General features: G+C 37.3%; 1 protein-coding gene across 1 annotated transcript; it reads left to right on the top strand.

Moving 5' to 3' along the window:
* Nucleotides 1-286: 286 nt before the first annotated feature.
* Nucleotides 287-17542, top strand: LOC149813266 (uncharacterized). The gene is made up of 4 exons (XM_089991093.1): nucleotides 287-425; nucleotides 521-597; nucleotides 16113-16466; nucleotides 17291-17542. Exons 1-4 carry the CDS (start codon nucleotides 287-289, stop codon nucleotides 17375-17377), a joined length of 657 nt encoding a protein of 218 aa, XP_089847219.1. The 3' UTR covers nucleotides 17378-17542.
* The last annotated feature ends 879 nt before the right edge of the window (nucleotides 17543-18421 follow it).

The raw sequence follows: 18421 nt of genomic DNA, 5'->3' as shown, positions 1-18421 counted from the left end.
TTGACCAAGTCCAAAACTAAATTAGAGCTTCATCAGGATCTGATTAGGCCAAGTGTGGGTTGGTTCCACATGAATGGGACAAAAACATTGGGATCCGGATGAAAAACTGAACCAGACCCAGCCTCATACGGTTCAAAATAGGCCAAAATCAGGCCCAAACATGTTTAAACCAGGTTTGGAACCCCAGAATTGCTCCATAGTACCGGCAGGCAGGAGAACTGGTTTGACCCACTGGTTCAGCAGGTGGAATCTCCCACCCGCTGACTTGTGTGGGAGCCTCCCACCCATGTTAGGGTTTGCGCAGGCCTCCTCGATCGCTGGAGCCATTGAGGACCCTAGAGGTGCTGCAGCCAACAGATGGGCCTCCCTCCAGCCATCACTGGCCAATGGGTGGTGGCCCACCGGTGGCAAGCTGATGGTTGGCGGTCTAGCCACTGCGCCACCCACGAATTGAAAATAAAAATCGGTGGTGGTTTGGCCACTACCACTGGCTGCTCCTGACGAAGTTTCTGGCAACCAGGGCATGCCCCAACACCCCACAGCGAGCAGTGGAGGATCGTTGAGGTTGTTACCTTACTGAAACGACTGAGGTCGTTGGTGAGTGCTTCACGAAGAACTGAGGGTTAGGGCTTCCAACATCCTCTTGATTGCTTCTCCAATGGGGTCTATCTGGGGTGCGGCCACATCGCCAATAGAATTGTTCGAGTTAGGGATGCTCCCCTGGCTGGAACACGCCTATGTCACTCTCAGGTTTTTATCAAGTGGATGGGTGGTACCGACCATCAAGGGCACCTTAACCGCAAACCGATCATCATTTGATCTCGGCGTATTTGATGTGCCCCGATCAAGATCTTCTCCTCCCTCACTTGGTGTTGCTACGCTTTGTTTCGCCGACTGAATTTGATTTCTTGAGATTCTTTCATCAACTTCGATGAGTCTGCTGCCCATCACGTGTTTCGTGTTCATTAACTGCATAAGGATTCGGGACTGGCTTTCTTACATGCTCATGAAGAGATCGTTTATCCCATCAAGAACCTCATTTGTTTTTCATTTATCACCCTAAGGCTCTCCAAATGTGCTTGATATTCTTCCATTATTGTCCAATTGTGCCCTCAACTATATTTATAATGAAAAGAGGAAAACCCTAGGAACCCTAATCTTAATATGGATCTAAGATAGATCCAATCTAAAACCATAACCCAAATAGAACTCAAGAAACATTATGAAACTGAGACAGATCCAAAATAAAATAAAATCCAAAATAAGATCCTAAAATAAGATCCAAAATAAATAAATACAAGAAAATTAAATAACCAAAATAGATCCAATTGGATCCTTTATGAACCTAGGTCTTTTGTTTTGCTCCTACATCATTTAATTGATGTAGTGATCAAGATGATTGCTCCTAGGGATGGCGGTGGATTGGGGCAGGGACGGGGACAAGGTCTACACGACCCCAGCCTACTGGTGTTTAGTCACTACAACTGACATCATGTTTGCGTAGCCAAGCATGTTTAAAAAAAACTTATATAGATCGGCTGGGTTTTGCCAACCCCCAGTCCGCTACTACCTTGTAGCTGGACAGGAGTGTCTGCTGAACACAGCAGACCCTGTCTCCTGTGTTGAGCATGATGGGCAGCAGTTGCTCAACCTGCTTAGGTGTAGTACGCTAGGTTCAACTGAACCAGCCCACATGCGTTCAAATTGGGGTGACCAGTTTGGTGCACCGCCGACGACTGCAGCAAGCTGCAAGTCTAGATACAGCCTAGCTTTAGATTATATATGTGTGTGTGTGAAAGATATAGATATATGTGTTGAAAAATAAATATAAGTGAAAAACATATATATATAATGCATGCCTGCAATTATGCATTATTTGATGTGTTAAGTTGTACACTTGTCTGAAATGATTGGTATCTTAGAAACGTGGTAAAAATAAAATTCTTTATGGTCTTTACCAGTATTTTATGTAAGTTGGTGTACATGAATGTATCATTGCATAAGTTGCTATATTTTTTTATCACTTGTGCAGGAAAAGATTTATGTATCTTCCTTGAACTTTGCAAAAATGTATGATATGTTGTATGCATTTATGTTTTGCATGAGATTATGTATGTTTCACATATGAATGACATGACCATAGTTCTGAATATGGACTACATGTTATTAAATGCATGTATCTAATAAAGTTCATGGTTGTAGTGATGTGTATGGTTCATGATTGTTTGAAAACTCAAAAATGAGCAAAACAGGTTTAGTAGAACTTTTGTAGTGCCACACAAGCACTTGAGACTTTGTTTGTGTCATGCCACTATTGTATTGTGTTGTGTTGGTGTCTTGAGTACATCTGTGTATTTGCCCACGAGCTGGGTATGTGGTCGAATTGGACCAATGAGGTACTCTACGTATGCCCATGATATTAATAATGAATAATTGCATAAACACAAACATAAATTAAGACTCGGCTCATTTTGTACCAAGGCTCAATTTTGGGCCTCATTGATGTTCCAACACTATAAGTACATTGGATGGGTGATCTTAATGTACTAATAAATAATGTTTGACTACCACACTGGTGTAGTATGTGTTCTTTCCATGAAGGCGGGTATATTGTGTAATCTGGTATGGTACATGGGCTCTCAAAGCCTTGGTTGCCTAATGAAGCAGGTACAACAATGTCATAAATATTAAATTGATAAGGTTGATGCCCATCTGGACCCGGTGCTATCTTGAAAAGGGTAGATGGTAAAGACTCTGGTGTGTTGGTAGTGTATGCCCAAACTTGCTATAAGCGACAAAGACTTGATGGTTCCTCGCCCTAGAGAGCTAGAAAACTCGGTCTACCACTTTTGTCCTAGGTAGGTAGGTCTTACAACTTCTGCAGAAGTCAGATGAATCCTGGAATCTCAACCTTTAGGGAAGTTCTCTCAGTCATTACACCACCCCTTTAAGAATTCGCTTCAAATAGTCATTTGAGGTATTAAAGCACTCAAGCATAATAAACCCTTTGATGGCCTCATATGTCTCAATATAAGCTAATTGCACGTACCCATAGGGGTTAATTGTGGAACATAAATAAGAATTGTATAACTTTATATTTTTAAATACAATTTATTTTATATATGGAATTATATAAATTCACTATGGTTGGTTTTGGGATATGCCTTGAAATATGTTGTATTTCTGATATTAATGAATGTTTAGCATTTAATTCCTTTTGATGCACGATCTTATATGTTTGATACGTTGTTTGCATATATTGAGACATGTTTTCTACTAAGACTTGTGAAGTCTGACTGGCATTTTGCCAAAAATATATAGGTCAGGAATGATTATGCAGGAGCCATTATGAGATGTTGTGAATGCGGTCTTGCTTTACACAATCCCTAGGGATCCTGACCATTGTTTATTTATTTGAACATTTTACCATTTTATTTGAATAAATTTATTGTAATAACTCTTTTAAATCTTTATGTGATGAACCTCTGATTTTATTTATTTTAATCAATGTCATGTTTGGTTGCTAACACCTATAACTCACCCAAGACATTCGTCATTTCATTTAAATTATTTTTGATGTGCTTACTATTTCAATAAAAAAAATTATCAAAAATTTTGGGTAAAATTTTAAGGTGTTGCAGGGTGGGTCCTAGTTGAGGCAGATCTGGTTGGGTGGACCCGAAACAGGAAAGGGTCTATAACAAACCACCCCTCTCAAATGTGTCTTCCCCTTAAGGCGAGATCTCTAGATACTAAGCCGCTAGTTGGTCTTCCTCTTTTTCCCAAGTATCTTTGTAATCATCATCCCCTCTTGGAACAAACACCAAAGTTATATATTTCTCCTTCATCGTGAGCCAACCATCTAAGTGGTAACTCAGATGGTGCTCAAGTATTTGTCTGTAAATGATGCCAAATGTCATCTTGAACACATTGTGTGTATCAGATTGTTGTAGCCTCACCAGCGATTTGCTCCAGTGATGACCCACTGCTATAGTAGTGTTAGAATTAGGGACAAGGGATGCATGAGCACATGACATAGTGGCAATGCAAGGCCGCACATGCTGGAGAGCATTATGGCAATGTAGAAGTGTGTGATCGTAAGATAGTACCACAACATGGGGATATATTGGCTATGTGGTTGTTTTATGAAAACACTGAGATACAACCATCACAACCTGCTTACAAGTGATGGTAGGTGTAATACCTATAATTTTTTATGAAAATTCTTATAAACAATAATCAAATAATGATAATAAGAGTTATGGAATAAATAGATTATATTTTAGAAAAAAATTCAAAATGATAAAGTGTCCCTCTCACCTTAGTGAAAATCACTCTCGAAATTAATTTTTGTAAAAATGACATTTTTAAGAAAGAAATTTAGACAAGTATCACAAATTAGTATTTAAAAAAAATTAATGTGAATTTGAAATAATTTGGATTACATGCATAGGCACTTTATTTAAAATTTAAATATAGTTTCAGAAATATTGAAATCCAAAATATCAAATAAAATTAATTAATAAAATAAAGGAGTTATGGAATAAAAAAAATGAAGTTAATCAAATTTTATAAAAGAGTAGAGGTTCATAGATGGGTCATCACCTGTGGGACCCACCCTATGTGGCACCTCAAGGTTAAGTTGAGAAAATATTTAATTTAAAACTTTAAATTTCAAAGCTTTTTGAAAGTTACCAAAAATCAACTTTTTAGGGCTAAGTCAAAACTTGTCAAAAGCATGTGGAGACCCTTTCCAAGAGGGAGCCGTCCTATCTTAGAAGGTTTTGGGATGGTCTGGATAGCTAAGAAGAAAAAAAAAACAAAATGTGGAAGGGAAAGGAGGAAGAAAAAAAAAAGACCAAGTCAAACTTGCTTGCCAAGCAAGCAAGTTTGACTACTTTTGAAAATAGGAAAGAAAGTCACATAAGGGGGTGACATCCAGCATTGTAAACCCCCTTATATGATCTAATATCATACGATGTACATATTAGTACATCATATGGACCCCTAACTTAGGCTAAGTAAGTAGAATATATATATATATATAATACATGTGTAGGAAAATTAGAAGAAGGGAAGACAAGAAAGAAGGGATCTAGCTCAAGAGCTGAGATTTACTGCAGCACCTTGATCTAACTTAGGACTTATGAAAAGGGAGGAGGGGCTCATGCCTCTCCCTATTTGACATTTTTAGATTTTATTCTCTCTGGTTTTTCTCTATTTTCCTCTTCTTCTTCTTTCTTTTTCCACTTCTTCCTTTTGTTTGTTATTTTTCTCTTTCATACCACAAAGAGGTTTATACCACACGTTGAAGGGGGGTTGAGCATCGGGTTGAAGCCACCACATGAAGTGGAGGAGGCGGTTCGAGTAGAGAAATCTGGTTTATTTGACAAGCGAAAGCATTTTTCTCGAAAAAGGTAGGGGGGTTCATTCTCTACACATAGATCGGAACTCGTATGCATGAATTTATTTTTATTCTAAATAGATATATCCCATACCAAACCTCTCATGTGAGGATTCAACATCAGATTTATCATATTTAGAGTAGAGATGGTTTTTGGAATGAAAATCCTCTAAAAATTTGATTTAAATTAAATCGGTTTTATGAACTTTAATTGAAATTGGAGTGTGACACACATATGCGTGTATACAGAATCAAAAGTGTACGCATGTATATATGTGTGAGAAAAGACTTTGGTCTCAAATCTTAATAATATATATGTTATTGCATTGTATTCGAATACGGGCATAGCTGATTAGCCTAGATTTGAGGCGTGAACGGTTTTCAAATGAAAACCTTTCATGAATCCAAAATTATGCAAATTAAGTAGAGACTAATAAGATTTCCTAGTGGTCGGTTCAGTCCCCAAAAAATATTTTATTGATTGAAGTGCCAATGATTGTATGCCAACTATGTAGGATGGTTTTTTCTCACAAACAAAATTGGTTTTTTTAATGCAATAGGGAGATATGAAATCGAGGTTTTAGTATAAAATTTGGTTAGAATGCTTGATGTAATGCTCTTATCCATGTTGTATGCTGTCAATTGAAAATATGTTATGTTGCTATGAACAAAATTATAGATTTATGCATGGATCTAGGAAAATTTACCAAAAACTTTTCTAAGGAAATAGTTTTTGAGAAGACTCATAGATTTTCCAATTTAACAGCTGTGAAAATGAGATTTGTCTGTGAAAAATAGGTATTGTTATGATTTTAGAATTTTGAAAAGGTGTATGAGGTACTATTATTATGAATTTATATAAAAAAAATTCAATTCGGAGGTCTATTTCTGCTCACCCGAATGATTGTTTCTTGTTATTTCATTTTTTTGGCCTAACATCTGACTGATAAATCATTCGTATCTGCCTCATTTGAAGATGTTTCTATGAATGGTTGAAAGTATTGTAGGATCGATGCAATCAACACTAGAATTGGGTGAATAGTGCTTTTAAACTTCATCTTTGAAATTTGAAAGAATTTGAATTCTGCGAAGCAATCATGCACAAAGAACACGTAGATTTTATCCTGGTTCGGTCATTCAGACCAACATTCAGTCACCAAGCAAAACCCGCTTGAAATTTTCACTACCAAACTTATGTCACCATAAGATCAAACAGACCAAAACCGGTCTCACTTTCAGCAACAACCCTGCTGAAAGCAAACTTCTCCTTTAAACCAAGGAGATTGTTCTTTTATAGAAAAATGGAAATAAACAATTTACAATCAGCATATGAGCCTTTCTTATGAATGCAAAGGAAGTGGAATAGATTTGCAGAGGCTTCTAAGGCTTTAAAAATACTCAAGTCATAATTTTACTGACTCACAAAAAGAATTGGAGTGAAGAACTTGAGTGAAAAGACTTAGTGAGTGAGAAAATGAATGTTTGAAAGACTAGGAGTAAAAAATACAGAATTCATTGTTTTAATTCATTTTTTTTAGTGTAGATCTCACTCTTATATATATCTAAAGAATTTTAGACGTTGGTGGTATGAAGGGGTGTCAAACAAATAGTTTTGAACAGTCAAAATGTTTGAAAAAATGAAAGAATGCGATTTCAGAAAAGTTCAGAAAAATGGTTATATTAGTCGACTAAAAAAGTTATCAATCGACTTAAATCAAATATTAGCAGACTGATTGTTAAATTAGTCGACTATTGTGTCTAGCCGAAAAGATTTGAATTTGGGATATTGAAAATTAGTTGACTAAAAAAAATTAGTCGACTAAAAAAAATTAGTCGACTGATGAAAATCATCAGTAGACTGAAAAAAAGCTTTCAAATGACTTCTGTTAAATTTTTCAGAAATTGGACATTCGAGTCAGTCGACTAAGAGTAGATTAGTCGACTGATCAGAAAATAGACATTTGGTTTTGAAAAACAGGCATTAGAAAATCGGTTGACTGATGAGACTTATTGGTCGACTAATAAAACTAAAAATATAGGTAAAGGGCTTTCTAAAATAATTTTTGCAAAGGTTTTTTTTTAGGAATGTTTTCTTAAGTATTTTTAGGTGTAATGCAAATGAGATATGCAATCAAAGCAAGGCTTTTACAAAAATTTAAGAATTTAAAGAGATTTACACTTGCACAAAATCTTCAATCAATTCACTTATAAACTTCTTCAATTCTTTTCTTCTTTTTTTATTGTCATATTTGAAATCCAATTGTTTGTCATCAAAATATCGTACTTGAATTATCGTGTACAGCTTCTTTGTCTTAACAACAGTTTGATGCGTTGGAAAACTAACAAAACTTCACACAATCTATAAAATTTTGGGCTTTGTTCCCAGACTGAGCACATAACAGTGATAGTCGAAACAGAAAAGTATAGGAAAATACTAAACCGATCATTCCCTCATACAAAGGAATTTTTATGAACGGTTTATGGCATTGGAAAGCTGACAAAATTTTCTAAATTCTATCATAAACTCAGCTCTTTCTGAAAATTATACATAGTTTTGTAACAGTCATACAGTTTAGGGGTTTGATGGATCCCGAATATGCTAAGAATTGGGTTATCGATATGTGTGATACTTTGCCTGTGTTTACATGTGATGATCTTGAAATGAATGATAATGCATATGTATTGTTAAAGTGATTTCTTATGCAGAGATTAAGTGTCCAATTAGGGGCATAAACTGAATAAAGTGCTTATATAATATTTGGCTTTTGTAGTCATTTGCTATTGAACTAAAAAAAATGAACATGGAATGTAATTTAATATGGATGCCTTTATTTGTTTATGACCACTACATATGGATGAATGAATGTTAAAGTAAAAAATATATACCATTCCATTGATGCATGATTATTGATTCGCATTTGAAACATGTGCATCCATGAGCCTTGAAGAGACCTTTAATTTGATTTGAATTGTGTGTTGCATAAAATAAATGAATTATAAAGGATTAAACATGTACTACTAAATACTGATGCTTGCAATGAGGGGGTAAGTTGTACTTCTAGCTTCACGAATACTATTTTTTAGTACAGAAGTTTGCTCTTCCTCATCCATGAAAACAGGGAAACCCTACACATTAGACTGCAGCATGGAGGATAGAATCTCTTGAGTAAAGTCTGATGCACCGACACTACAAAAAAATAGTTGATTAGCGACGGAATTTAGCGACGGAGTTATATCGTCGCTACTTAGCGACAGATTAACGAGAGAAATGAATCCATCGCTATATTTGTAGAATTTTACGAAACTAGCGACAGAAAACATTCCCTCGCAAAATCCGTCGCTAAGTAGCGACGGATTTTGCGAGAGAATGTTTTGTCGCAATAAATACGACAGTTAGCGACGGAATTGCGACGGCTAAGATTCCGTCGCAACATAGCGACGGCCTAGGCGACGAAATATTTTCTGTCGCCTTTTTTGTTTTTTGAATTACGATGGCTTAGCGACGGAATTAATCCGTCGCTAAGCCGTCGCTATATGTCGCATTACCCCTAATCCCAGCCCTCTTTTTCCTTTCTCCTTTCGCTGCTCCCGCCCGCCGCCCTCTCCCTCCTGCCGCCCTCTTCCTTCCGTCAACCTTCCGCTGCCGCCGTCGCTGCCCGGAGCAACCGCAGGTACGTAAATGGATTGGAGGTCGACCCCCTGCTTTTTCCGGCAGGGGGTCGACTCTGCCAGGCGGTCGACCCCCTGCGTTTTCCGGCAGGGGGTCGACTCTGCCAGGCGGTCGACCCCCTGCGTTTTCCGGCAGGGGGTCGACTCTGCCAGGCGGTCGACCCCGGTAGGTGGTCGACCCTCTGCCGTGTCCGGCCGGGGGTCAACCCTGGTAGGGGGTCGACCCCCTGCCGTGTCCGGCCGGGGGGGGGGGGGGGGTCGACCCCCCGCCATGTCCGGCCGGGGGTCGACCCCCCGCCGTGTCCGGCAGGGGGTCAACCCCGGCAGGGGGTCAACCCCTTTTGATGTCCGGCAGGGGGTCAACCCCCTGCCTTGTCCGGCCGGGGTCGACCCCCTTGCCGTCTCCGGCCAGGGGTCAACCCCCTGCCTTGTCCGGCAGGGGGTCAACCCCTTTTGATGTCCGGCCAGGGGTCGACCCCCTGGTTTCTTGCTCTTTTTTTTCTTTTTTCAGAAATTAGGGTTTTTATTTTATTTTTATTGTTTAGTTTTCTTTGATTTTCATTGATTAGGATTTTTTATTTTGATTTTCATTTATTAAGCAATTGAATCAAATTTCTTAAATTAAGGCTATTTGTAGTTAATTTAATTAGGGTTTTTTATTTGATTTTGTTTTATTAGGGCTTTGAATCAAAATTTAAAAATTAGGGCATTTTATAGTTAATTTGATTAGGGTTTTCTTGGATTTGATTAGAGCTTTTATTTTTATTTTCTATGATTAGGGATTTGAATCATAATTTTTTTAATTAAGGATTTTTAGTTAATTTGGTTAGGACTTTAAATCAAAATTTTTTAATTAAGGCTTTTATAGTTAATTTGATTAGGTTTTTTTTATTTATTTAGAGTTTTTATTTTTATTTTCTATAATTAGGGATTTAAATCACATTTTTTTAATTAATACTTTTTAGTTAATTTGATGAAGGATTTTTTTGTATTTGATTTTGGCAGGTTTTTTCCTTGTTTGATTAAGGTTTAAATTGTGGCTTTTTTATTTAATTTTATGGTTTATTTTTCTTATAGTTTATGATGTTTTGGTTTATTTATAATTTATTTTCTTGTATTTTAAGGTTTTATGATTTAATATGGTCGAATAATTTCATGGTGACTTCATTTTAAAACATCATTTTTTTTTGCAGATTTCTCAACAGAACTTGCTTGTGCCCCGCCACCCGTGGTAAGTAAGTGACAAAAACAATGCAAATCGGGTAAATACCCGTGGTGAGTAAGTGATGCAAGCGCATCACATGTTATTTAATTTATTGAATATAACACTTTATTGTTCACACACTCACTTAGTTGTTGATATCTATGACTACTTTGTTGGAGTTCGGAGATCATGCTGAGCATGATTTTAATGTATGAATATGGAAGTGTTCTTATTTTTGGAGTACGGAGTCCATGCTATGCATGGTAGTAGTTAGTGGGATATTGAAGTGTGTTTGCTGCAGGTACATGTTTGATATTTGTTTGATATGAATTATTTCGATGTATTGCAATGTTTGATGTGATTGTATCCATGCTTACATGTAGTTACTTTCAATTTGATTATGTCTTCCATGTGAAATTGTATACTGAAAGCATGCTTCAAATGAATGTATCGTGTCATGAATAGTTTGCACATGAAAATATGAAGTTATCAATGCATGCATCATAATTCTTGTGATTGTATGACATCATATATTGCATGATAAATTTGATATTTTCTTCATCATAGTATTCTGATGGTTCTCTTTTAACTGGTTAGGATACTATTCGTAACATCATACGACAGAATGACTGCAAACCGTGAATGGATGTACCGTAGGATAGTAGACAATGAGTTATCGCATGAATATATGGATGGTGTCGACAGTTTTATTGAATTTGCAACGGCAAGTGTCAGTACGGTAGATCCCACAGGTCGGATTAGGTGTCCCTGCAAGATTTGTAAGAATAATCGATTTGTAGAACCTCATGGCGTTAGACATCACCTATACAGGAAGGGTTTTGTGAGTGATTATCAGAACTGGACGTTTCATGGAGAAGAATTTAGAAACGATTTTGATGCACGGGTGAATGTGGTGCACGATAATCCATATACGAATTTGATATTTGATGCTGCAGGAACAGAACTGGGTTCTGCTATGAGTTCTAGTGATGTAAGAACTGTCGTAGATGAAGAATCACCAAACGATGCAGCTAGTAGATTTTATGATTTACTTAGAGATGCTGATGAGCCACTTTGGAACGGTTGTGAGAGTCACACTATCTTGTCTGCAGTTCTTCAACTAATGAATTTGAAGTCCGAGTATAATTTGAGTCAATCATGTTTTGACCGTTTGTGCATGATTGTGAAGAGTATGTTGCCTAAAGATGAGAAATTGCCACAAAATTTCTATCGTGCGAAAGTTATGGTCAACGCTCTAGGTATGGGTTACAAAAAGATTGATGCTTGTCCAAATCACTGCATGTTGTATTTCAAGGAGCAGGAAAATGACATATCATGCCCGTCATGTGGGCATCCTCGGTTCAAGCCAAAGACAAGAGGCAATGGTAGCACGAGATCAAAGGAAGTTTCATACAAGTCGCTCCGCTACTTTCCTATCACTCCTAGATTGCAGCGATTGTATATGTCTTCAAAGACAGCTAAACACATGAGATGGCATGCAAATAAAGTTCGACACGATGAAAACAAGATCACGCATCCTGTTGACGCTGAAGCTTGGAAGCACTTTGATCGTACTCATCAGAACTTCGCAATGGAAGTGCGAAATGTTAGACTCGGTCTATGTACAGATGGATTTAATCCATTTGGGGGTAGATCAACTCCATACTCATGCTGGCCAGTATTTGTAACTCCATACAACCTTCCACCAAGCTTGTGTATGAAACGTCCAAATCTTTTCTTGTCTCTGTTGATCCCTGGTCCGACCTCACCTGGCCAAAATCTTGATGTATATCTAAGGCCATTGATTGATGAATTAAAAGTACTGTGGGATGACGGTGTTACCACGTATGATGCCCACAAAAAACAAAATTTCAACATGAAGGCCGCTGTTCTATGGACAATCAGTGACTTCCCTGCATATGGTATGTTATCTGGTTGGAGCACACATGGGAGGTTGGCTTGTCCGTACTGCATGGAGGATTCCAAAGCTTTTAGATTGAGGCATGGAAGGAAGCCTTGCTGGTTTGATTGCCATCGTCGATTTCTACCCAGCGATCATCCGTTCCGACGTCAAAAGAATGCATTTACAGCAGGCACAACTGAAATGGAAGGTCCATCCTCAAGATTGTCTGGCATAGAGATTTTAAGAAGATTGCGATACTTTCCAGATGTATTAACAGATGCCCGCAGTCCTACACCCTTCCGTGGATTTGGGAAGGAACACAATTGGACGAAAAAATCTATTTTTTGGGAACTACCGTATTGGCCGACCCTATTGATACGACATAATTTGGATGTGATGCATGTAGAGAAAAATGTGTTTGATAATGTGTTCAATACAGTAATGAATATTAAAGGAAAAACGAAGGATAATCCGAAGGCCCGTATGGATTTAAAATTAATATGTAAAAGACCAGAATTGGAACTCAAAAAGTATAATGGCAAAGTACTGAAACCAAAGGCGAAGTACGTGCTCGGACCTGATCAAATAAAACATGTATGTCAATGGTTGAGACAACTGAGATTTCCAGATGGATATGTCTCTAACATTGCTCGGGCTGTGAAGATTGACGATGGACAGTTATATGGGTTGAAGAGCCATGATTGTCATATCTTTATGCAACGATTGATACCCCTAGCATTCCATGATATGTTAGACAAACCTATATGGGGGGTATTGTCTGAGTTGAGCGGATTTTTCAGAACATTGTGCGCATCGGAGGTCATTGTATCAGATGTAAAGAATCTCGAGGACTCTGTCATCACCACTGTTTGTCTGTTAGAAAAGATATTTACGCCAGCATTTTTCGATGTTATGGAACATTTGATCATACATCTGCCATATGAACTAAGGGTTGGTGGCCCTGTGCAATATCGATGGATGTACCCATTTGAAAGGTATATGTTTTTTTATATTTGTCTCTTTAATGACAGATATTTAAAATTTGAAATGTATATTCTTGTCAGATGCATGTTCGACCTAAAAAAAAAGGTTCGTAATAAAGCAAGAGTAGAAGGCTCTATTTGTGAGGCGTACACTTTAGAAGAGATTTCAAATTTCTCATCTATGTACTTCGAACCTCATATTTCAACACGTTACACATGCCCGCCCCGTAACGATGATGGAGAACAAGTAACTGTAGCTGACAAGCTGTCGATATTTCAACGACTTGGGCATGCATTTGGTAGTTGCCGATCAAGGCTATTGACAGATCGAGAGCAAGATGCAGCACACATCTATATTCTTTTTAATTGTTCAGCGATCGACCCATACATCGAGTAAGTATATGTATATGCAACTCAATTATAAATCCTTTTATGTTCTATATGTGGATACATGGCTCGGTAATATAAGTATTTGTGGTTTGCAGACGATTTGATCTGGAGTTGCAAAGCAAAGTTTCACATCTCACTAATGCAGAAGTACAAAAAGAACGTGAAACTAAGTTTGTGGAGTGGTTGAAATAGTTGGTAAAGAAGCTAACATAAATTTTGTACTTATAAACAACACTAAGTTACTTAATTGATCGTGATCACAATAATTGTTTATGTCTGTGCGTAGGTTCGCCATGGTGATGTTAAAGATCAAGGAATATGTGATTTAGAAAATGGTCCGACCAAAGTTGTGCAATGCTACAACGGGTATATCGTAAATGGTTATCGATTCCATACAAAAGACTACGGTATAAACAAATCAACGATAAATAGTGGCGTGTGTGTCAAGGGTAGCAGCTACGGTGAAAATGAACATGATTACTACGGTGTTATAGAGGAAATAATGGAGTTGACTTACTTAGGCATGAATAACAGGGTTACGGTATTCAAGTGTCATTGGTTTGATCCAACTGCAACAAGACTCGACAAAGCTTCAGGCATTGTGGAGGTGAATCATAAATCCAGGTTTGGAACATATGAACCATTCATATTAGCCTCGCAAGCTCAACAAGTTTATTATACTTCATATCCGAGTATAAAAAAGTCAGATAGAAATGAATGGTGGGCAGTTTGCAAGGTGAAATCCAAACTATACCCCGAGTATGATCAGTTACAAGAAGATGAGTTAGCTGAAGACAGTGATTACTATCAATCAGATGATGTCTGTGACTTCGCTTATGGTCACGATGTTGCGCATGATATGCATGTCATATCTCCATTGGCTGATGAAACATTCATAGAGGAATGTGATCCAAATGATGTACCAAGTGGATGGGCAAACAATGAAGAAGAAGAAGAAGAAGAAGAAGAAGAAGAAGAAGAAGAAGAAGAAGAAGAAGAAGAAGAAAGTCAAACTAGTGACGAGGAAGAATTCTCAAGCTAGTGAAAAAAATCTTATACTACAAACCTCTATTTAAATGCATTGTAATACTTGATGTGAGTTGTATTGCAATACTTGGTGTGAATGATTAAAAATTTTATTTCAATGTATTGTAATACTTGATACGAATGATTCGAATGCATTGTAATTTATCTGAATGTATTATAATTTATGCAATTAACGAATGATTTGAATTAGTGCAATACTTGATGTCAATGATTTGAATTATTTGAATGCATTGCAATGCTTGATGTGAATGACTTGAATGCATTGTAATACTTGATGTGAATTATTTGAATGTATTGTATGACATATGTTATTTGTTAGAATATGGTTCGTGGAGGTTATAGTGGTCGCTCATCCAGTAGTAGCCAGGCTCAACCTTCATCTTCACGGGCTCCTGTGATAGGTATATCATATAACTAATTAGATGCTTGATTAGTTCAAATGCACATTCTGAGAACTTGGTGTGTATTTTTTTACAGATGATGTTGCGCCTGTATACGACCCACCTACACCAGTTGATCGCACAAGTCAACAGCCAACACAGGAAACAGGGTCTTCACAGGCTGGCACAAGAAGACTCATTCGAATAGTGTATATCGATAATCGACCGTAAGTATTTTGTTTTCAATTATTGCATATCTTTTAAATATTTTATATTGATATTTACTGTGTAACAATTCATGTGCAGCACGAGGTTTGAGCCACAAGAAGTAGTACGGGAGATTAGGAATTCACTTCTTCAACATCTACCAGGACCAGTTGCTCAATGGAAAGAGTACCCAAAGGAGGTATTAGACAGATTGTGGTCCTCATTCATGGTATACAGTTGTTCCTCATAGTTAATGTGTTTCATATTTAATTTATTTAAGCAATGTCTACTAACTTTCTGAAAATATTTGTAGGCTTCGAATCGCTTTGCAACTACGGTGGAAGAAAATGATGCAAGGAAGGTGTGGCAGAAGGTGGCTGCCAATCGATTTGCAGACATGCTGCACACTATGAAGACTGCAGCAAAAAAAGCATCTGGCGTAGTAGATGATCCATTACTGTGGAAGGGCCATGGTCCTATTACTATCAGGAGAGATTACTGGGATGAAATGTGCGATATGTGGGCGGGAGATGCATTTAAAAATCGCTCTGCGAAGGCTTCACAAAATCGATCGAAGATGCCCGAAGCCCATCTACACACAGGTGGATCTAAGACATTTGGGAGCCACCTAAAGAAAATGGTAACTCATCAATATATAATATTAATTTTATAAGTATAGTTGCAAATTTGTGTACTAAATCTTTTGTCATTTAACTTCGCAGGAAGCAGAAAAAGGAGGCAGTGTACCATATAAGGATGTGTTTGTAGAAACACATAAACGGAAGACCACGGGAGTCTTCGTATCAGAGAAGGCGAGAACGACAACGGTATGTATTAATTCTATTAATAATCATTGCAATATATATGCAAGTCATCATAATGTTATCATTAATTATTAATGAATACTTTAAACATTATTTTGTAGGAGGCATATGAGCAACAAATGGTAGAGCGATATGGTGAAGACGCTACTCAGCATCCATCATTTGATCCTACAGCATGGGTGACTGCAGCAGGTGAACCCAAAAAAGGTCGCGTGTTCGGGTTTGGGAGTAATATGAACACTTCACCAGTTATTGGTTCTTCCAGTTACGGCTCACCAACTTCTTGCGCCGACATAAGCTCCAAGCAGCCGACTATTCTTTCCGGTGATGATGTACGCGAGATCATTAATGAATCACTGAATAACTACTTCCAATACACCGTCGCCCCCTTTCTCCGAAATGAGATCAAGGCCGCTGTTCAGGATAGGGGATCTTCGATTCCAGGTCCCTCTCAGGTATAATCACATATATAGTTTTTTTGACTATCTTAAAGCACATCTGAGCATGGTAGAATCACATATAGAGTTTTTCTAGATGCCTTAGAACACATATGAACATGCTATAATCACATATTCAATTTTTTTACTGCCTTAGCACACATATGAGCATGATAGAATCACATATATATATATATTTAACTTTTTGTCTGTCTTAGAGCACATATGAGCATGATAGAATCACATATAAAGTTTTTTTGATTGCATTAGAACACATAAGCATGCTATAATCACATATTCAGTTTTTTTACTGCCTAAGAACACATATGAGCATATTATAATCACATATTCTGTTTTTTGACTGCCTTAGCACACATATGAACATGCTATAATAACATATAGAGTTTTTTAACTGCCTTAGAACACATATGAACATGTTATATATCATTTATGATAGAATCACATATAAAATTTTTGGCTTTGCCTGCCTTAGAGCACATATGAGCATGCTATATTCACATATTCAATTTTTTTACTGCCTTAGCACACATACGAGCATGATCGAATCACATATATAGTTTTTTGCTTGCCTTAAAGCACATCTGAGCATGGTAGAATCACATATAGAGTTTTTTTATATGCCTTAGAACACATATGAACATGCTATAATCACATATTCAATTTTTTGACTGCCTTAGCACACATATGAGCATGATAGAATCACATATAGAGTTTTTTTATTGCCTTAGATCACACATGAGCACATGATAGAATCACATATAGTGTGTAATTTATTTCATTATATTTTGTTTATCAATACTGACTGTTCTTTTCTTGTGTAGGCTGCTAGCGATAATCAGGGTAGTGGAGCTGAAGGGACAGATAAAGACAATGAACAAGAAGACGCACAAAATCTTGGCGATGATTAGAGGACTGTGTTGAAGAAGTTCTATTTTTTTTATTTTTCCTAATTGTAATTGTTGAATTGTAAATAATTAAACTTTTTAGTTTTAAGGTGGAACGATTAATTATTATAGATACTTGTTATATGAATTTTTTTGTGTGGTTTGTTTTTTATTTACAGGAAATATAAATTGTACAGGAAATATAAATTGTACAGTTCTCCGTAATTAATTTTTAAATAAATTTTTTTTGATTTTTTTTCGTTTTTGCGACGGATTAGCGACGGATGGTTCCGTCGCTATTCATATTAATCTAGCGACGGCTTAGCGACGGAATTAAATCCGTCGCCACGCCGTGGTCGCCGTTTAGTACCGGCGGATTGGCGACGGAATATAGCGCTCGTTATTCCGTCGCAATTAGCGACGGACTTGGCGACGGAATAATTCCGTCGCCAGTTAGCGTCGAAATATTCGCGACGTAAGCATACTGTCGCCGCGTTGTCGCTAATCCGTCGCTAACATGGTTAGCGACGGATTAGCGACGAAAGGTGGTCGTCGCTAATCTACTGCTCTGTTGTAGTGCGAGTTGGTGGTGTTGGGGGCTTCTCTCACTTTGGTCGCCCCTCACCCAAGACTGGTGAATGGTGTTCGGCAAGGCCAAAGCCATAATTATATGAATATACTGCTTGTGTCATGGCCTTGATCCAGGTTACTCTTTGTATTAGTATCCACAGGGCTAAGAGTTGAAACCTAAATTGATTGTGCATTTAGTTAGACATGGCATGCATTATTTAAAAAAAAATCTAATTAAAAATAATAAAGTTACTCATGCGTAAATGGTTGATCGTTCTGCAATGGTAAGTGCATGCATTTTTAACTGCTCATGCATGTTTAAATATTTATGAATATGTAACTACTTCTTATTGAAAAAAATATGCAAAGGTGAATGATTGGAAATTGTATAAGCATTGCATAGTGTGCATCTTAAAGTGTTGATTGATATCTACATATGTGAGTGTTGAAATATATTTTTGCATGTTTGTTTTAATTTATGTGTATTGAATAGTGCTT

This window comes from Nuphar pumila, chromosome 16, assembly GCF_984573655.1.
Source record: "Nuphar pumila chromosome 16, dmNupPumi1.hap1.1, whole genome shotgun sequence".
NCBI lineage: Eukaryota > Viridiplantae > Streptophyta > Magnoliopsida > Nymphaeales > Nymphaeaceae > Nuphar > Nuphar pumila.
This window is presented reverse-complemented; position numbering and strand designations above follow the sequence as displayed.